General features: G+C 39.3%; 2 protein-coding genes across 2 annotated transcripts; one reads left to right on the top strand and one right to left on the bottom strand.

Annotated features, from left to right (window-relative positions):
• The first annotated feature begins 3,368 nt into the window (after positions 1 to 3,368).
• Positions 3,369 to 17,342, top strand: cnn1b (calponin 1, basic, smooth muscle, b). Its single transcript, XM_006805037.3, has 7 exons — positions 3,369 to 3,631; positions 10,621 to 10,742; positions 10,842 to 10,908; positions 11,816 to 11,953; positions 12,163 to 12,279; positions 12,603 to 12,746; positions 13,438 to 17,342. The coding sequence occupies exons 1-7, from the start codon at positions 3,572 to 3,574 to the stop codon at positions 13,681 to 13,683; spliced, it is 894 nt and encodes a 297-aa protein (XP_006805100.1). The 5' UTR covers positions 3,369 to 3,571; the 3' UTR covers positions 13,684 to 17,342.
• Positions 16,140 to 18,596, bottom strand: elof1 (elongation factor 1). The gene is made up of 4 exons (XM_006805035.2): positions 18,528 to 18,596; positions 17,355 to 17,477; positions 17,212 to 17,282; positions 16,140 to 16,758 (listed from the first exon to the last, which is right to left on the bottom strand). The coding sequence occupies exons 2-4, from the start codon at positions 17,468 to 17,470 to the stop codon at positions 16,694 to 16,696; spliced, it is 252 nt and encodes an 83-aa protein (XP_006805098.1). The 5' UTR covers positions 17,471 to 17,477; positions 18,528 to 18,596; the 3' UTR covers positions 16,140 to 16,693.
• Positions 18,597 to 21,661: the final 3,065 nt, after the last annotated feature.

The raw sequence follows: 21,661 nt of genomic DNA, 5'->3' as shown, positions 1-21,661 counted from the left end.
GGACGATTGTGTCGATTAAGAAACTACAAACCTCATGGTTAGGTCGCTTTGCCACATTTAAATTCACACAACTTGGCGCGATTGTAAACTACATTGAACAAAATACTTAATTCTACAGATGGTAGATTGACTGATGCTGTTCTACTCTACCTGAACACTCATTAGTACTTTCTGCCACAAGCCTCATTCACCAGTTCACGCTTTTATTCAAACAGTGCTTTGATTCTGTGACTTGTCTAACATCCACACTCTTCAACTTGTTTAAGGACACTTAAACATGCAGACTGGAGGAGTCAGGAATCAAACCACCAGCCATCAGATTGGGAGATAGCCCGCTCTATCGCCTGAGCCAAGGCCAATGTCATCTACAGCCTCCTAAGTTACTGGCTTTTTAAAAAAAATATTCTTTTCTTGGCATTTCTTGGTTAGCAACAGTGATGATAGACAGGAAAGCTGAGAGAGAGAGAGGGTAAGACACGCATCAAGGACTTCTATAAACTCTTTACGCTAATGGACCTAATTCAATCAAACCTATGATAGCACTAGGTTTATACTGATTTTGGTCTATGTATTGCCATGTGAAAGAGAAAATACACCTTTTTAACTGTAATAAATATAATAAACATTATCTGATCTTTAACAGGTTCTAAAGTGATTTAAAAACAACCTGACACGAACAACATCACCATGCATTACACACGGTTACAAAAACTGAGACAAAATGCATAAGCCATGTGTGAAAACTACACACAACCCACGATTCATCACCTTGTAGAGACAACTGATTCTTTTCTTTTTTTCAGTTATTCTGTTGTACATTTGCTCTTGTGCTTGGGATCATTGTCCTGTTGCATGACCTAATTTCATCCAAGCTTTAGCTGTCAGACTAATGGCCTTGACTGTGAAATACTTCGGTATACAGAGGAGCTGATGGCCAACTCAACAACAAACAGTTGGTATGAGGGGTTTGTATTAATATGCTATGTTTAGTTTTCTTCAAACATAGAGCTCCACATTTTGGCCAAACATCTCCACTTAGGTGTTTTTGTCCAAAGGACGTTGTTCCACAAGTCTGTGATTTGTTCAGAATATACTTTGCAAACCGAAAACGTGCTGCCATTTTCTTTTTAGACTGAATAGGCTTTCTCTTGCCAACTCTTCGAAACAAGACGTTTTTGTTCAGTCTTTTTCTAACTGAACTTTCACATTTAACATGCTAACAGAAGCCAGTAGAGTCTGACACGTAGCTCTTTTATTTTCTGTATTGCACAATCTGACTTCGGGCTGAATTTGCTTGGATTTCCACTCGTAGAAAGATTGGCAATGGTGTTGCATGTTTTGAATAATCTTCTTCAGAGTAGATGGACTTCAAATTGTTTGGATTCGGCCTTAAAACCCTTCCTAGACTGACAGACATCAACAGTTGCTTTTCTAAGATAATTGCTGATGTCTTTCCTCCTAGACATCGTGTAAACACACACCTGAACACTCCAGACCAGTAAGCAAACTGACACAACTGATGATGCTCACACATGTTGATGATAAATTGATTAAGTGCTTGATCAGTGCCTGACTGCTGTAGGAGAAGCAACTTGGGAGCACTTTTTCACATACTGTGTCTGCATTTTAGCTTAGCATTTGTTGAATAAAAAAATCAGTGTAATATATAATGTTTTACTGTTCATCTGAGGTTGTATTTGACTAATTTTAGGATCTGATAGGGTCACTGGAGGGTAGTGGTAAAATTCTTTCCCTCCCACACTCACCAACCTCCATTTTGCATTGTGTTGGGTACTAATTAGCAAATGCTAACATGATAATTTAAGATACAGAACAGAGCAAACAGTACCTGCAAAACATGTTAGTATTTTCATTGTGAGTATGTTAGTGTGCTGATTGTTAGCATTAATCTCAAAGGTTTGCTTAGCTGTAGGCTCGTACAGCTCTTTTTCACCAACTATGCACCACGCTTATCATTGCTTGGTATATTACATACACTATATGGCCAAAAATAGTCATAGTCGTCGTTTCTTCAAGAACCACTTTTGTGAAGTCAGACACTAACTGATATTAGACAAGAAGGCCTGGCTCACCGCCTCCACTCTAATTCATCTCAAAGGTGTTCTGTCAGGTTGGGGTCAGGACTCTTTGCACGCCAAATAAGTTCTTCTACACCAAACTCACTCATCCATGTCTTTATGGGTCTTGCTTTGTGCACTGGTGCACACTTATATTAGAATGTGCACACTTATATTAGGGCCCATCCCCAAACTGTTCCTACTAAGTTGGGGGTATGAAATTGTCCAAAATGTTTTGGTATGCTGACGCATTAAGAGTTCCTTTCGTTGGAACAAAGGGGCTGAGCCGGAATCCTGAAAAACAGCCCCACACCACAATCCCCCTCCACCAAACTTTACACTTGGCACAATGACGATGTTAGACAAGTGCTGTTCTCCTGACAACTGCCAAACCCAAACTCGTCTATCGGAATACCAGACTGAGAAGCACAATTCATCACTCATGCTTTACACCACTGCAAACAACACTTAGTGTTGTGCTTTGCAATATGCGGCTTGGATGCAGCTGCTCGGCCATGGAAACCAATTCCATGAAGCTCTCTATGCACTGTTCTTGAGCTAAACTGATGGCCACATGAAATTTGGAATATTTAATACAGAAGAAATTTCACAACTGGATATATAACACAGGTGGTATCCTATCACAGTTCCACACTGGAATTCAGTTAGCTCCTGAGAGCGACCCGTGGTTGAAAAAGCACTCTGCATGCCTAGGTGCTTGATTTAATACATCTGTGGCCATGAAAGTGATTGGAACACCTGAATTCAATGATGGGTGATTAATCAATTTTGGTAATAATGTGTTTTAGTAGTTCTATTAACATAGTAGACCAGTTTTAGACATATATTAGTATTTTTATATATCTGAGCGTGTATTTTTAAGATGTTTTAAGACTTCCTTTTCTAATATGTTACTGTAAGATTGTATTGCAGTTATCTAGGCTATAGATGTCCATTAATTATTCATATTACTGAATTAAATGTTACTGCAACGTGAATTTCCTTTTAAGACCTTGAGTAAAAACAGAAATTGATCTGAACATGGCAATGACATAACTCCTTCAAACTGCATATTAACACACGTGTGAATTATCCCGGACCGGTATGAAGGTGGAAAAAGTGACACTGATTAAATCCAATACCCGAGCGGTGACATCACTCCCCTCCGTGATGGGGCTGCGTCCGGATTGGACGGAGTTCGCGGCCAATCAGAGAGCACACACATGGGAAGAGTTTTAAAAACATTCGGAAAAGTGTTGGAAAGTTGTCCAAAAGCCTCCACCAGCAGGTCCGAGCACGACTGGGGCGAATAATAATATTATTAATAAAAAGAAAAGAAAAGGGGGGTAAAAGATACCCGCGGATTTTTTGGGGACTTTCTCTGCGTGCTTTCCCTGCCTTGTTTGGACAGAGAGCTCTAACCTGCTTCTCCATTTTTAAAGCTCTCCCCTAGCTCCACTGTAAATAGCCAAAAGAAAAGAAAACCCGACAGAATGACAACACATTTCAGGAGCGGCCCAGCCTTCGGACTCTCCGCCGAGGTCAAGAGTAAGGTATGTTTTCTTTCTTTTTTTAAATATTAGTTATCCAGAGTGTGTTTGGACGCTGTAGGTGAAGCATGGGCTCCTCTGGTGGGGTCAGAGGTCCACAAAGGGTCAGTAACAGGTTGATCTACGCAGTATAATAGCAAAGTAAACAACAAGCTCTCTATGCTTGATGTAAATAGGCAGTTTTTCCAACAAAACTAACTGTGATACAAAGAAACAGAAGAGAGGGTTTGTGGCTGCTTTTATTGTCCAGTATGTTGAAACAGCTCGCAGCAAAAGACGTAGAGATAAATACACCTGCTGTTGTGTTGCTGCCTGTGGCTCTGCATCAAACAGTTGGAAAGGAACTCCTACATGTAACTTAATGTTACACCGAGGGGGGGGGGGGGGGGGGGAGAGATATCATCGGTGATGTGATCTCATTCCAGTTTAATCTCACGTTGCGTGGGCTTGGGAAAACCGCTGCGGTGACACACTTCTGTCTTTTGGTAAGAGATCACATAGTGAAGGAGGTGATTGTTTTGGAGCAGAAAACAGACTTTAGTGGCCAAATAATTCGTGCGATTATGCAGGGTCAGGGCTTTATAGTGTGCTGGAGTGAAGCACATGGTGGAGGACGTGCTCTGTTATTGTTGTTTGGCTGATCTCCCCTCAGAGAAATCAAAAAGTGACTGAAACATGGAAGAAGGTGTGATCTAACAAAGGCTGAGCTTGAAGCTGCACTGTGCAGTGAGAAAGGGGATTGAACAGAGAAATTAGATGCAAACTACACACACGCCAACATTAAAAACTTAGTGTATCATTAGTGAGTGTGCACCCCTCACTAATTATACTACATTAAAATTCACATCCTCCACCTTTTATGAACCTTTTCCTAGACGTAAATGGATGTGCATGTGAGAGAGCAAACTGGAAAGCAGTTCCATATACATAATTACATATGACACAAGTATTACATTCAGTAAGCTTTGAAAGATTGTAATGATTAGGTCAGTGAGAGTATTTATTTTGGGATGTGGAATATTGTTGCTAATATACCCAATATAATATATATATCACTTTGAAAAATTAATTTCTCACTATTTTGGCAAGGTGGAACTTATCTGTGTTGTGCCATTGCACATTATATTACTGGATTTTTTTTATTTTTTAAAAAAACTGGCCGGATCACCTGACAAGTGTTGACTCACATTCCACCTTTAAATCAGTTTGTACCTAGGTAAGGATAAACATGCACAATCCTGTTTTTCAAGCTTTTTTGTGTTGTCACCATTGTGGGGAAGCTAGGCCGTGTTCACTTAGTGAGTGTGAATAAAATTACTGGGATTTTCTGCCTGTGCGGTGACAGCAGTGACTCTGTATGTTTGGATGAGTCACAGCTGCTAATAGCCAGAATGACAAAGGTCAGCCTGTGACTGTTCCAATACCCAGATCATCATCATTATAATCATCATTGCCCTGGCCTCTTCCCTGAATGGTGCCATCTCTCAGCTGTGCTTTAGTCTCATGCAGAGGTGCAGCACACTCTATGAAGCCCGCATTCCTTTCAGCAGTCAGGCTGCTATTTTACCGACACCACTGTGCTATTTCCAAGCCGATCACGTACACACGGTGAGTGGAAATTGAGAAGTAGGGTCGTGTGTGTGTGTGTGTGTGTGTGTTGGGGGGGAGGGGGATATACAATTTTTATTTAAGCCTAAGGGCTTAAATGAGAGTAATGGCGGGATGCTGCGTTCCAGCAGCGTGACATCAGAGAGGGGCAGAGATGCAGCAGAAAGACTGACAGGTACATGATCATCATCTAATGGCCTTTTATGGAGTGACTGGGCTCTGACTTGGAACCTGAGAAAGTGTGCTCGCTCTAAACAGTTTACATCCAAGTCAAGAATGACAAAACACTGTCCTGATAGAACACAGGTGGACAGGGGACAGATAGGCGATAGATAGCAAAGACAAGGCCATGCCAGTAGTTCACACAGTGAATCCAAGGAGACTCGATGCAAACAAATAAATGAGGGAGGGGCGGAAATCCACATATCAGGCACTAACAGCTCAACTCGCGTATTTACACCAGCGGTTACGGCAAATGGTCTGTGATAGTGTAGCAAAGCTTTGGAGCCATTCTTGTGAGCCTGTTTAATTTTCTCTGTCACAGTCCACTGCCACAGTCAGTACACCCAGAGTTTAGCTGCGCAGCCCTACTTGGTTCGAACTGACCGTTAGCTTATGGTGACAAACGCTGGCAGTTTTTCCTCCTGCAAACTGCTGTGTAGGTGACGTGTGTGACATGGCTGCTTCAGCTTACTGGCACTTTGTTGCTCTTTCCTATTGTTACACTTGTTTTTGAACTCACCACTATACAGTTCAGGGCAGTCCACTTTTTTTTTTTGGGACAAGTTGTGCTTTAAGGCAGGCTATCAGTTTGATCTTTGAGTGTAAGGTTAATATTTCAAAATCCCATTAAATGTGTTTTCTTAATAAATCCATGCTGTAGCCGCACAGTGTGACTCCTTAAATAAAATTGGCTGTAAGCTCTAAGATTACTGAATATATATTTATTTGAAGTACAAAACATCTGAAGAAAACACCAAATTAGCAGAAAATTTACTCATAAAACGAAGTGATAAATCTCAAACATGCAATACATCAATGGAGATGAAGCCAGCAATTGCTAAACCTCTTGGTCTTATTGATCCCTGTGAAAATGTTGGGGTTACTGGGGGCTTTTTCTTATTTTCCCTTTTAAGTTTATTGTTCAAAAATCTAAATTATTATAACTATAAAAGAATTACAGAGCTATTGCTTTATTTCTTCTCATTTATTAATCATCCTACAATGTCTTGTTAATCCTTTATTTCAAATCTTCAGGAAAGGGCCAACCCATGGTTTTAGAATCAATATACTGTAGTATTTGCCTAACTGTATATAAAGCAGACAAACATGGGCTCACCTCAGTTATCTGCAAAACTGACTTTATATATTGATACTGGGTGTCCCCTCAGGGATGATGATTTATTATTAAGTTTTCTTCAGAGTAATTCATTTGACTTTTCACGTGACTGACATCCTGACACACTTTGCTGACAATCTTGTACTGGTTGTACTGGTTTTTTAGCGTTACGTGCCACTATTTAACCCTTTAAAAAGAGCCCATCATTAATCAAATAAAAAGTTCTATTCATAAGAAATGAAATGCACCAAACTGGAGTTCAGTGCAGTCAGAAGATTTACTGCCACAGCCTTACTTGGTCTGGTATGATCAGCCACACGTGGGGCTACTTTTAGCTAATGCTGGCTAAGCTAAGGCAGCTAGCATAATGTTCTGATAGCTTTTGCTCGATCTTACAGTTACTAATTCTTTTTATTTATTTATTTATTGTAATTACCAATCATGGTGGAATTACAAGTGTTACATGCTCTCGATAACATCCGTCAGTATACAGTTAGATAATTTTTTGTTCTGTTTGCCTGTTCTCTCTGTGTGTTTCATGCCTAAAATAGCTTTTATTGTGGCAGTGGTGTTCGGCAATCAAAAGACACAGCACAATTAAATCAAACTCCCCCCGACTGGAAGGGGGACCTGTTGACTTGGTGTGCCTTTATCGGACATTGGGTGCCTGAATAGTCAACTCGCTGTAAAAGGGCAGATTCTGGAAAACCCAAATGGAGAGAAGAAGAAGGAGAGAGATTGTGAGGGAGAAATATGAGCGCAGCCAATCGAATACACAGAGCGAGACAGGCAGAGGGAGAGGGAGGAGTGTTTAGGAAAAGCTGTTTCTCCCAAGTTTGGTGTGATGGACTGGAGTCCACGCTATCCCCTGCTGCTTTGAAATACTTGTTTGTGTTGGCTGCTGATCCCAGACTGTGAAGACTTATCTGCAGAACATTCAGGAATAGGGGCTGAGAGTGTGTGTGCGTGTGTGCGTGCAGTGAGGGGGGGGGCAGCCTTAAACCCCCATGCCAGAATTCAAAGTATTAGGGCAGTGTGTTTGTGCCAATAAGGAAATGCATGGAGCGAGAGAGGGAGAGGCCTGTGTGTTTCTGCATGCAGAAATGTCCACATTTCATTTTCCTTCCTGTTCTCTTTATGCACCTCAGCTTAGAGTATTTTTCAGTAAATAGTAAGACTTTCAGATATGGAGCATCGTCCTCTGTGAGAAACTGAGGCATGAAAGAAGCTGCTATTCACGTATTTAAGGATTTGAATGTTGTATTTTAGATTACAGACTCTACTATTCTCATACCAATTTCTCACATACAGTATCCTTATACTTTCAACTATCAGTAAGAATGATAACACTTTATTATACATATGTGTAAATTATACATAGTTTCTTGATAAATCTTTAGGAAGGCACTCCACCTTGAGATAAAACGGAGAGGCCAGTTTTCAATTAGTGCACTTAAATAATCCATCTCATACAGTAATGCGCAAAACTCTTTAGCCACTCATCATTTCTTTATATTTTACCTCCCAGGAGGCTAACTTTGTTGCCATTTTTTAAAAAGAGGTCCTGAGGAATATTTTTTACGTTCTTCAGAGTTTTTCTTTGTTTTGTTTTTTATACTTATTTTCAGTCCCGTTCTTGTACCTGACTATTTTCAGAGGAATGTTTTTGTTTGTTTGTTAAGTCACTTAATGCTGACCTCTGAATCATCAAGCATTAAAAAAAAAAGTCTTGTGTCGACACATAACAGACAACTTCCAAAAGAACCAATTTTAAATTGTATCTTTTGGCATTTTGTTACTAGCAGCCTGTCAAAGAAACATCTAATTTGTTCATGTTTCTTTTGATAAATAATAAAATAAAATTTGCAAAATATATGAGTTTGAGGGGAATAAAATTGTATTTTTGCACCAACAAGGTGATTCCCAAAGAGCTATTAGCTGAAAATGTAGCAAGCTCAGCCTGTGTGTCCTTAAAAGGAGGGACAAGTAAACAAAAGAAAGTGCCGGGTCTTAAAAAGAAAAGAAAAGAAAAAAAACAAATAATATCTTCAGCAGATAAACTTTATCTAAAAGTCATTAGGAACATCAAGAAACTGGGGAAGAAATCCAGCAAAGATCTGACTCAGAACCTGAAAGATGTATCTGGTCCTTTTAATCCATCTCATCAGAAAAGGTGTCAGTGGAAGGATGGCTGAGAAGTAGCCATTCTTAAAGAACCGAAACAGGAAGAAAAGGCTGGGCTATGTCACATTATACAAGAAAATCAGTGGAAGCCAGTCTGAGGAAGCAATAAATCTGCATTTGAAACTTTTGGTTCAGATAATCTCAATATGTATGGAGAACGTCAGGAGAGGGGTATAACAGTGGGCGGGTTAAGCCATCTGCAAAACATGGTGGAGGTTAGGGCCACATTTCAGCTAGTGGTGTGATCTTGTCAAAAATGATGGAATTATGAATACTGAAAAAATACTGTCAAGTTTGATCCTTTCAGTACCATAGGGCAAGAAGCTGTTGCCAATCAGATACATTTTTCAGCATGACAATGCTCCCAAAGACACTGCGAATGCAATAAAAGCATACACACACAATAGAACTTTATCATTTATGCACTCGCCTCCCAAGAGCTGGGATGTCAACATTATTGAAGCAATGTGGGATCAATTTGACAGAGAATGGAACAAAAGGCAGCTAACATCAAAAAAGAGCTTGAAATGTCCTTCAAGAAGCCTAGAGAACTATTCCTGAAGCCTACTTAAAGAAATTATAGAAAGCTGCCTAAGAGAGATCAGGTGGTCATACCAAAAGTTGACTTTCAAGCTTGTTAGAATTGTACAAACGTTACCATATATACAGCATTTTTCTTTATGTTGGCATGCTTCAATAAATTGCAGCAGCCATTTTTCCCAGAAAAATATAAAGATTTAGCTTCTCAAACACACAACACACATCACAGCAACTTGTCAGTCACAAAGCAGGTCTGCCTTTAAGTGTGGCCTGTTTTATCACTCTTTCTGACAATATTTGGACTTCACTATATGTTCCATAAGACTTGGAAACAAGCAATTGGAACCATATTCTCATTGGAAAAAGTGTTTATGGAGGTCATAAGTCAAGGAAACCCAGCCACCGTTTCCCATAGATTTGTAGACATCAAGGCTTCTTTGTGTTAATGGAGGACTCGACCAGTGTCAGTTTTGATTTAGTTTTAGTCAGTCTTTTGACTAAACTGTTAAATTCTTTGAGTCATAATTTAGGCTTTTAAATTCTTTTAATTTTGGTTGACTAAATATCATTAGATTTAGTCTACAATAATCTTAAGTTGAATCAGTTTACAAAAAGTAAAATTTTGTTGTGAGTTGTATAACATTTTTCTGAACACTATGCATCAGTTGGCAGTCTCTTGAGGAGAGAAGTTGCCCAGCAGATGAAGTAGAAACCTGATGGGGGGGAAAAAAATAAAACGATGCTGCAAAGCAGACCCTATGCAGTAACCCCCAACGTGACCCCCTGAATGAGGAAATATAATTAAGCCCTTCTAGCACTGCATAATTTGAAATGGTATCACTTGCAAAGTTGCCTTTCTTTATTTTGCTCTGCTTTTTTTGTGTATTTTGTTTGGATGTTTTACAGTTTTGCTCCTGGGTGAGATTGAAACTGGACCTTGTTTTAACTAGGTCCCAAGACTAAACGGAGGCTTCTAATACCAATGTCCTTGCACTATCTTAGCGCGCCTGGAGAACATTGTCTTTGATGAATATTTACAGCTTGTACACAGTTACATTGTTCTGGTCAGAGCAGGCACAGTCTAATACGCACTAAATACAATATAAATGTTTAATGTATATATGATCCACTGGATATTATTTCACTGTAGACACACATTAATGCCTCTTTGTTCTTCTACAGGGCCCATAAAAGGGGAAGCTGTCTTATTTTTATTTATTTAATTTTTTAATGTCTTACTGTTTTGAATCAACAAAACCAGAAAAAAATCTAAATTCATATCATGTTTGAGCGATCATCTCTGCTCTGTTCTGCTTCTCAGCTTGCAGGAAAATATGACCCACATAAGGAAGAGGAGCTGAGACTGTGGATTGAAGATGTGACTGGCAAAAGGACCGGGGACAGCTTCATGGATAGCCTGAAAGATGGAGTACTATTGTGCGAGTGAGTGGATGGACGCCACCTTGGGTTTTTTTTTTTTTTTTTTTTTTTTTTAAAGAAGGAACTTTCTTCAAATCTCTCTCTCGCTCTGTCTTTTTGTAGGCTCATAAATGCTCTCCAGCCGGGCTCTGTGAAAAAGATCAACCACTCCAGTCAAAACTGGCACCAGGTAATGCTCCAGCTCTCAAAACTCAGGCCTGTTTTCCACACAGAGTGGAACTTGGTTTGTCTCCCGCACTGACAACAAAGACTTTTATTTACCTTCCATAAAGTAGCTTCCATATCAAATGAGGCTCATCTTAGCACAGCTTTTATTAGCCTAGTATTGGACCAGGAAAAAGCAAACAGAGCTCTTAAGCGTTGATTAAAACGCCTTTCAGAAAGTTCTCGCTGTGATATTGACACTGCCGCAGATGCACACAGACCGTCACACAGTCGCACTCTCCAAGGGCATGGGCGCAAATCGAGAGAGTCAATATTTAGCAAAAGTTATTGAGCTTGAATCTTAATACTTGGTGCCAAGGTAAGCTGACTGCCCACGAGCTGTAGCCTCAGTTCCGACATGAGATCACAAAAAAAGGCGAATAAGATCATTTCTGAAACTGCAGAGCTTCTTGTGTTACAAGATGGCAACCGTCACAGATTTTTCTGTTGCTATGCAAGGTTTTATTCTAGGAAGAAAAACACAGGATCTACTCAGACAGTTTGTAAAAGGCATGCATTGCTTATGAAATTCTGGGCCGGTAACATAAGAGTTTAAAATAATATTAATTTGGTTGATATACTGATAGATATTTTAATTGTTTATTTTGTTTGTTTGTATTGATCCCATCATTTGTACCAGGGAAACAAAGAAATCTAGTTTAAAAAAATTTAAAGGACCTTTCAGATCTTTTATTACATTATTTTTGGACATTCTGCCTTTTGCTGAATGTCACTATTTGCCGATAGCAAAATAGGCTGACAGCTGTCAGCAGAGCCAGACTGGCCAGTACCATTGTTCTGCCAATATATCCAGGCATGTATAAATGCCCAAAAGATCTTATTCCAGCCTGTATTCTTGCTCTTTCTCTCAGCTGGAAAACATAGGGAATTTCGTCCGTGCCATCACGGAGTACGGCCTGAAGCCACACGACATCTTTGAGGCCAACGATCTGTTTGAGAATGTCAACCACACTCAGGTCCAGTGCACACTCATCGCTCTGGCTGGAATGGTGAGGGCGGCGGTGCACACACATTCACATACGTCGGCATCTCGCTGAAATCACCACTGGCTGCACATTATTATTTGATCTTGATACTTTTTTTTTTGCTTAGATTTCCATGGCAACAGCATGGATCTAATAAAAGCAATGTGGGTATGAAGAGTGCATTCTTATTACCACCATTTTTCCTTTCTGTCACCACCACTTCTGTCTCTCAGGCCAAGTCCAAAGGTTTCCACTCGAAGTACGATATAGGCGTGAAGTACGCAGAGAAACAGCAGCGGCGCTTCGCTCCCGAGAAGCTCAGGGAGGGACGTAACATCATAGGCCTGCAGGTCAGAGTGGCAAAAGGGCTAAACGTGTAATGTACTGTGTTATGGCCAAGCTGTCATGGTGCAGCGTTGTTCTGCTGGCCAAGCCTGTTCTCAGTGTGTTGTTATTGTGCCCCCTGCTGGATTCTTGCTGAATGAATATTCCCCAAACAGTCTTCTCAACTTTTTAACAACAAACAAGGAACAATGCATGAATGAATGGACAGTTCGATAACCACACCTCATATGTGATCCTAAAGTGTGATGTTTTTGGAGACACTCCAAAGAATAACCGTGGCAACTACATTGCATGTCATGTAAATCCTGTCGTTTTCCTCTGTATTTAGATGGGCACTAACCAGTTTGCCAGTCAAAAGGGCATGACCTCTTATGGGACACGACGCCATTTGTATGATGCCAAAATAGGCATGGACACCCCTGACCAATCTACTATCAGCCTACAGATGGGCACCAACAAGGGAGCCAGCCAGGTGAGAAGAGATGTATAATTTTAGACTAAAGTAACACTTGTTTCTTGGTGATATAGCTCTAGCATGGTTAGTATGTATTGCCGTTTTTAAAATGTATCTTGAAATGAACAAAATCCCTTTTATTGTTGCATCAAAGAGATAAAATGTTATTACACAAAATATATACACTTATTAAAAAGACACATTAAGAACATGTTAGGTGGAACTGCAACTTGAGTTGATCTGACAGGGTTTAGTCTAACCATAGTTGCTGCACTCCTGCAAGCCACTTTGCAACCCACCTCCATCCTCAGCTCCTACATTTCATACTGTGTCCGATCTAAGTGATTGCACATCTGTTGCCAGTATTGCCCTCCCTCATTTGCCTTTTTGTGCATATACATGAAGCTCCAAACAGTCAGACAGTTATCACAGATTTGATAACTGTTCTTTCTTTGACTAATGTGGTTCTGACTGGACTATCTTATTATAAGGACACTTAGTGAGTCACATCTTCGTGCTTGTTGACTGTTTTTTAATAGCATTTGGAGGACTAAGACACGTCAGGCTGAAATATAGAGAAATTGGTTGCTCAGATCACTTCATTAGTTTTGGTGGAATCTTTGGATTTGTTAACACATCTCCGTCGTGAATGCAACGGTATAGTGTATTTACACCGCTGCGCCCTCCATCTTGCTTTTCTCTGCTATAGTCCGGCATGACGGCTCCAGGAACCAGGAGGCATATTTTTGACAAGAACCTGAAGCTGGAGGACTGTGACACCACCACCATCTCTCTGCAGATGGGCACAAACAAAGGGGCCTCTCAACAGGGCATGACCACTTATGGCCTGCCCCGCCAAGTCTACGACAACAAGTACTGCATCAACCCCACTGAGGCCAACTGCAACAACGGGAGCGAGATGGAGTTCGATGGCTACAACCAGTACTCTGACTAAGGGGAAAAACCATGGACAGCAGCATCCTCCCTCCCACCTCCCTCTCCCTCACCCCAACCCCCACCCCCCTTTCTTTTTCTTTTTTTTTGCTTTTACTTTAGCCAGCCAGCCGCGACTGTCCTTGCGACGATCAGACCTTTCAGATCGATTGACGTCATTGTCTGCTTCATTTCCCGTCTTTTATAAACAAGTTTTTGACTCTTCAGCTTATTGTTTGGCTTTCCGTGAGTAAAAGAGAAAAAATGTGTTTACACTGACCTTCCGTCACAAAAAAAAATGTGGTGGCCAAGTTCAGTCGCTTTAGTTTATGATGTTATTGTTACAGCTAAAAATAACCACGCTCTGAAGCAGACTTTTTGATCTTTGATCTTTTACTATTTATAGTTTTTTTTTATTTTCCTAAAGCTTTTTATACTTGCATTGTAATTTAGAAAATTTCTTTTTTTTTTTTTTTTTTTACCCCCGTGTAACCAGTCCAGTTTGAACATAATGAAGCAAAATATGCAAAGTTCCTGGAGGGGAAACAAGTTGGTGCTATTGAACTTTGACCCAGTTGGAACACGTCCACATTAAGAGCTCTGCAGGCTCCAGGATACCACTCCTTTGGATGACACATAAGCTCCGGGTCCACAGACTGATCGCGATGCGCAGCTTTTGTGCGGACATTGCTTTTTTTTTTTCACCGCGAGCACCTGCGCTAACAAATAGTCATGTTAAGTCTGCTAAATTACCCATTGTGCCATTTTTGCAGGGCTCATTTACATGGCTTGTTGTGGAGCATTTTCAGAGTCTTTTTTTTTTTTTTTTTTTTTTTTAAAGGTTCTGAGAGACACGGTGCACTGGTTTTTATAAAGGAGTACGTGCAGGTGTGGTGGTATCCAGATTGAAGTTTGGTACGTGGTCACCAGTTGTTTTTGCACTGCAAAAAATAGTCCTGTAATATTTCGACTTTTGGGAACTTTGGCTTTACTGTTGCACTTCTACCTGGCCACACGCCACCAGTGTTGGAATGATGCCCGAACAATTAGTTACACATTCGAGCACCTAAACTTAAATATTTTCCATTTGATGACACTCCTGCTGTACAGTCCAGATAGGGTTTTCCTTTTTACTTCATTTATTTATTAGCTATACTTAAAGAATAAAACACAGATACAGTTTACCACACACAGGGGGATATTTTTCATAAGCAGGACCTATAATGAAGTATTATTTATTTTTTGATCACCTCTGGCTGTGAAAAGCAACAGCAAAGCAGACCCATGCGCTTGCAGATATATCCTTATGTGAGTCATGACAAATATGCAGAATTTTTAAGGATTCTACATCATACTGTTTAACCCACCGAATGTCTTGAATGTAACGTTATTTGTAAAGCTAGAGGTCCCACTGCCTATCACAGGGTTCATGATATGTGCACAGGATGTCTGCTTGTATAAGCAAGTTAAATTTCTTGCTTACATTTTAAACTTTTAAAGATTTTTTTAATCCCAGTTTAAATAAAATCATACATGTGATGGAAAAGTGAGAATATGCTTTCTAGATAACCTCACTGACGTCAGTTTGGACAGAACTGTTGGCTAGGCCTGCTACCCTACTATTTTTATGTCAAAACGACTGCTGCAAACTAGGACTGCTGTCCAAAACGAAACAGTCAACACACACAGCACAGTTTGTATAAGCACCAAGACTGTTATTTTAATAAATAAATAGTTTAGCAGGTGGATAGCACAGCCATCACCTCTTCATCACACGAAGAGCCTAACCATCAAAGATGGGCGTGCCTTTAATAAGTTAGGTTAGCTATTGTATGTACTCTTCCCATTAACCATTAATGCACTCAAAAACAGCATGAAAGAGGAAGTGACCTTCAGGTTCAGTCGAATTGTTCGATCTGAGGGGTAAATCTGGCAGCATTACGTGCTGGAGATTGTTGGGGCGAAATAACCCGAGAACATTTAAATCCCATTTGAGCTCAATTTCAAACTGTTTGCTACTTTCAGCTGTCTGGCTTTCAGACTGGCTTTGGATTACAGAAAGTGGTGCATGCTTTTTCTCCTCTCAGCTCCCCATCATTCAAAAGCTTCCATGATTTATAAGTTGTAGAGGTGTGCCATCTAGTGTTGTACAAGCTTTACAATCTAGCTAAGAATGTAGTGTTTTTTTTGTTTTGTTTTATTTTTTTAAACAGCATATTAATTTTTCATCATCACTAACCCGCTGATACTGGCACTGACAAGTACAGATTCATTAACATTTCACCCTGACATGCTGGCTCTTGGTTTCTTTATCAATATGCTTTTCACTAAACATGAAGCATTCATAAACCTTTGTGCAATAAAAACACACAAAGCATTTTCGTGACTTTATTTTCTTACTACTGTCAGCAACTTGAAGTACACAAATACATCAAAGTAGTGTACAAGAGATACATGAAGTGATTTTGTTTTTGTCTGTTTGTTTGTTTGTTTGTTTGTTTTTTAAGGAAAATCTAGCAGTAAAAATATAAATTGGTCCAAAAGGAAAAAATGTTTTCAGTGCAATAGTGACACAGTTGGGAAAAAATAAACAAAATCTACATGTGACAAAAGTTATTCTATGATTGTGTCACCAGAATCTAAATATGTCAACATCTAGATGCTAAATAAATCTTTGAAACGATCTAAGAGAAGATATATAAAGAAATATTTCATAGGTTACATTTTAAACTACTATATAACAATTTGGTCCAAAAAAAGGGAAGGTTAAGTCCTACAATAGTTCACTAACATAAGATATGAAAACATTTACATTGATCTTTTTATAGCTACATGTTACTGTCAGAAGAACATGGCCACACTCTGGCCCAGCCAGAGTAACGTGTCATAATCAGCAAGAAAAAAACAAACCTAAAAGAAACTAGGAACACCAGGTGACTCAAGAGAAAAACAAAATGTTTGCTACATTGTGCTAGCTCAACAGGAATTACTTCAAGAAGCAGAAATTGAGGTTAGAAGGTCAGTTAGGAATGTTACTGGTTGGCTGCTTCACAGGCATCGATCCAGTCGCTGTAGACGTCCACCGGCTCGGACAGATCTATTGAGAAAAGGTTAAGGACCAAACCAAGTGCTCAAAAATTCAACACACACATGCTGCATCAAAGTTGATCAATCCTTAAATGTATTACTTTAAATGAAAGTACTTTATGTGCATGTGCATCCAGAACTGTATTCAAGTGCAGAGTGGATTTAACCTTCTGAGGTCTAAGTCATCATCACAGACAAACCCAACCCTAACTCTATGCAATCACATGTCTGTGTCACAAGTCATGGCAGCCAGAGAACAAAGAAAGTAATCGTTCAAGTGATTAGTTAAAAAAAAAAAAAAGTATGTTTTCCCTTTTCCCAAAATATAAAGTTGGGGTCGAGTAACCACCTCTGATAACTTAGACCTCGGAGAGTTAATACTTTTTGAAATATACTTCTAAATAAAAAGCAAAATAAAACATCCCTGGCAGCAGGCAGCATCTTTTGTTGATTAAAAGGATACATGTTATGGGAGTCTGAAACTCCTCCAAGCAAACGCTGCAGGATATAATTCCAGTGTTGCGGGTTCGTTCCCTAGGAGACAGTTACTTTAGGCAGGATGTCCCCCGATGCATGAATGTTTAAAGAATTTGGAGCGATACTTACATTTTGACATCGCAGGATTTCTCGTGATTGCAAAAAGGGCAAGTGAACTGGGTGTCCAAGTTACCTGTCATTTTCTTCTTGGGAGGTGGCTTTCTTTTTGACTTTCTGCGGCCCATTATATCTCTGTAGACAAAAAAAACACAGGTGTTTCCATTACGCTTTCACATTCCATTTCATTTAGAAGATTTTCTTAGACATGTATCTGTGTGTCCTGCCTAACTTATGTGATCCATGTTATCTGACTAGTCACTGCAGTGGTGTCTTGCACTCATATGGACTTTGAAGTTGTGTTTATGCGCCTTTACATTGATCTCATACGATTTTATTGCTTGGTGTGTTTTTATATTCAACATAATCACACAGTATATAAACACTTTATCTGCATTGTTGCAAGTATGGCTGTTATAAAACAACTTTTCTGACTAATATAAGTAGACAGCAACTATTACTATCCTATATGAGCAGCTAAGATTAGCAAAAACCATCATACAAAACACGAACTTGAAATGTTGATTAAAATTGCAATCAATTATTTACTTTCATCTGCTATAGATTTTTTTTTTAGAGAAAGTCTTGGACTAAAATTTCTCCGAATTACCAAGTTGTTTGCTAGGCCTGAGTGTACATTCGTTTAAAATGTCCCCACAGGAAACTCGTTTTTCCGATTATTTCAACACCACATGAATCTTTCACATATTGTACTAAACAGAGACGGCTCTAACCCATCACTTACATAGCTTACTGTTAACACAGCAGACAGTGCAATCCCAGCACGCAGCTGCTTATCAGTAAAAGTTTATTTTCCAAAACAATGACTGCCGCGAGATGTGGGTTACTTAAAATATCTTAGAAACGATAACCAACGCTGTTGCCAATGTGTAAACAAAACCTGAAATGTGTTTTATTATAGTCATAGCTTCGAAGTGTGGACACTCCTCCAAAGAGCTAAAATAATAACAGACGGGATGCGGAGATGCTCGCTCTATAAACGCCAAAAAAGCTACCGCTATATGTTAGCAGCTAACGCGCTAACATGCTGCTATCATGTATGAGGATTCTGACTGACGCAAAAAGTTACTTTCCGAAACAAACTAGAAGGTAACCGGTAAACACAGTGCGCTTCTCTGCACTACAGCTTTTGACATTTGAGCGACGACGTGACGGTTGTCTTACCAACGAGATGTCTTTCGACAGAGGATGCTCCGCTGTTCAACTTGGTACAGATGCAGCGTCTCACTGAGGACGCTTCTGATTGGTTAGGTGGGAGTTTGGTCAGGCTTTTGATTGGCTGTCTTCTGGGGGTCCGCTTCCAGATTGATAAACAAGCTGATACTGTAGATTAGTGACATCAAACCGCCCCGGACTCAGCAACCGGGCCAACGAAGGACTCTGGACTGCTTTGTAAAATGTGAAGGAGGGCTGAAATTCTGGACTTGTACCTGTATTTTCGTAGATTTTACAGCTTTCCTTCCTGATAAAGACACCCCACCGTGACCATTAAAACCACACCAACTTAATTAAATAATAGATAAATACTTAAATGGAAGAAAAGTTTTTTTGTTTTTTAAATCTACTCTAGAAATGTTGGGTCCACAGTATAAAAATGACATTTTACATGAATTAGAAATACTTTCAGTTTTACAAAGGACCACCTAGGTTATAAGAAATCAGCAGATTTTCTGTAGTTTTACATATTTATTTGTTGCAGTTTAATCCCAACTGCAATCATGCTCGCAGATTTCTTTCAATCACTTTCAATCACTGCTGTTTATAGGGTTGAGGGAAACCTTCAGTCAGCTGAGGCTGAAGAAGTCACTTGGATGAGTTACGAAACGTTTTTCCCACTTAAAACGCTACGTACAGATGAGCAGAATCAACTACAGCAATTTCTCCATCATGTAGAAAATGTCTAAATTGCACTTCTTTTTCTGATATTAGGATGTCCCCGTGATTAAAGCTTTTGTAATAGAAAGAGGAGTTTCATTGGTCGAGATGATAGTGGGCCGTATGCGACCCATGCGGTAAAATGAGTTTGACATCACATATGTAGACTATAGATCACATGCACAGGCATCTTCATATAGTTCCATATATGAATCAGTAAAGTAACTTTTCACTTACCTAGAACATGATATTAACTGTGGCGCTGCTGGGATTTGCACCCAGCATCTCCTCTTTGCATTTTTACCCCCTATGCCACAGCACCTTCTACAGATTACTTTGCAGTGCTCTCCTGGTGCTTAAAAGTGTCCTTAAATAAAAGTAGGTTTATTTAATTTAAAATATACTCTACACTCAAAAAATGAAATTGGGTGATTGTTACATGTACAAGATTCAAACTTGTAATTTGAACTAAATAATTTCATGTTTCTAGGGTGAACATAATAAAATCATGTAGCATCTGCATGAAATTCAGCAGCTTAATTTGTTCTTGTTGAGATGACATGATACAATCTAGTAAGAGTGGTTTGTTGCCTGGACTCACGAAATTCACAAGGTCACATTAGATGTCAAACTGCAGGAAAGAGTTTTAAGAGGCAGACAGCTACACCCACACCACGTGTATGCTATTGCTATTTATTGTGGTTTAACCTGTCAAGGACAAAAATGTACAGAAAAGTCTGCATCAAGCCTTGTAATCATAGCTTTCCTAGTTTTGTTAATCCTTGATTGACAGCTTGGTGGTGTGATGGTTAGTGCTGTTGCCTCACAGCAAGAAGGGCCTGGGTTCAAATCCACAATCTGGCTGGTGTGCGGTGTGTAATTAGAGTTAGGTTAATTGGTGATTCTAAATTACCCATGAATGTAAGTGCAAATGGTTGTGTGTCTCCATGAAATCATCAACCTGCATATTGGTTCATTAAGCAAGACTAGCAGTATTTCCCTTGATTAACAAAGCAGTTGTTCAAACAATAAGATTTCATTGCATTTTCCTGAAGGTTTTTAACTTGTGTAAAATGAATTAAAACAAATTTCACTCTACATACTTAAATCAATCACTTCAAGTCAATACTACGTTGATCCAATTTAATGTGATTACATCAAACCACCAAATGCCAAATGTGTTGGTTTGACATGGTCAATAAAGGGGTTATTGTACTTTGTTAAATCACATGGAAAAAGGTGCCATGATTAAATTGTGTTCGTCCAACAACAGATTGTTTTTGAGTGTAGTAAAAAGCACCCTAGTACTCATGAAAGCACTCCAATCAAAATGTACTCTGAGAAAACATTACACATTACATCCTCCAAAGGGTGTTGAACACTACTGCAAAGAAAATGTGAAAGTATGTAAGAAGGTTTATTAATGCCTGACCATATGACTAATAAATTAGAGGTAAGTGGTTACTAAAGAGTGCATAATCATCAAATTCTGTATGAGCCACAGCAAGGCTTGTGTCCAAACTGACAGTAAATCATTTCCCTGTATGAAATCACTTGTCTTCTGTGGAAATAACTGATTATCATTATTAAATATTTGACTTCCTGTCTCAAATTCGTTTAAAAATTATTTAAGGTGCAACATTTTCAAAAGGCTTAGCATTGGGTCGCAAGGACAAACTCTCAGATCAAACTGCTTCACAAATCGTCCAACATAATATCCCTAATAGTGTTACACAGAAAACTGGGGAACACCCACTCAATCAAGCTGCATAAATTGCTATTCAATTTTACAGAAAGAACGAAACAGAAAGTCAACAGAAAGTCTGTTATCATAAGCTACTTATCATACTGATCCATACACCAGTGCCTAAAGTATATTACGTCCACTATAATTCAATTCAATTCAATTTTATTTATATAGCGCCAAATCACAACAAAAGTCGCCTCAAGGCGCTTCATAGCCTTCACATATCAAAACTATAATTTTGATATGTGAACTGTAAAAGGAAGATTCTGTTATTTCTTGCTTCCAAAGTTGCAAAAGAATGATTATACACGCACTGTACACAGATTAGATAGTAAATCTTCAATCCACTATGGCCTTTAATAATTATTCTATGAATAAATAAATAAATCAGTTGATTAAAAAATATATAAAACACAACTGATACATCTATATTGCAGTGCAAGTTCAGTAACTGCTAGATTTATTTTTAAACTGACGTTTTTTGAGCTAACCAAAAACTTGCAGATTACGCTGGTCCAATCATCCTCCCAACATCTGCAGGGCACACTTGTGTAGCGGGTAAGTACAGGGGAGGGGCCCTGGATGTAAACATCACAGGGGAACCAATGATTAACACGCATATCATAAAATGTTCATTTTCATAGACTACCATTGGCTCGTCTTCGGTGGAGGGGCG

This window comes from Neolamprologus brichardi, chromosome 4, assembly GCF_056152115.1.
Source record: "Neolamprologus brichardi isolate AB-2024 chromosome 4, ASM5615211v1, whole genome shotgun sequence".
NCBI classification, from domain to species: domain Eukaryota; kingdom Metazoa; phylum Chordata; class Actinopteri; order Cichliformes; family Cichlidae; genus Neolamprologus; species Neolamprologus brichardi.
Note: the sequence above shows the minus strand (reverse complement) of the source record. Positions and strands in the feature narration are given on the sequence as shown.

Excerpts from the sequence above, each read along its gene's own strand:
- cnn1b (XM_006805037.3), top strand. The coding sequence starts at position 3,572 with ATGACAACACATTTCAGGAGCGGCCCAGCCTTCGGACTCTCCGCCGAG. Across the intron at positions 11,954-12,162 it reads TCATCGCTCTGGCTGGAATG|GCCAAGTCCAAAGGTTTCCA; the intron begins GTGAGGGCGGCG and ends TCTGTCTCTCAG. Across the intron at positions 12,747-13,437 it reads CCAACAAGGGAGCCAGCCAG|TCCGGCATGACGGCTCCAGG; the intron begins GTGAGAAGAGAT and ends TCTCTGCTATAG.
- elof1 (XM_006805035.2), bottom strand. The coding sequence starts at position 17,470 with ATGGGCCGCAGAAAGTCAAAAAGAAAGCCACCTCCCAAGAAGAAAATG. Across the intron at positions 17,283-17,354 it reads AAATCCTGCGATGTCAAAAT|GGAACGAACCCGCAACACTG; the intron begins GTAAGTATCGCT and ends ACTGTCTCCTAG. Across the intron at positions 16,759-17,211 it reads GTTTCAGACTCCCATAACAT|ATCTGTCCGAGCCGGTGGAC; the intron begins GTATCCTTTTAA and ends TTTTCTCAATAG.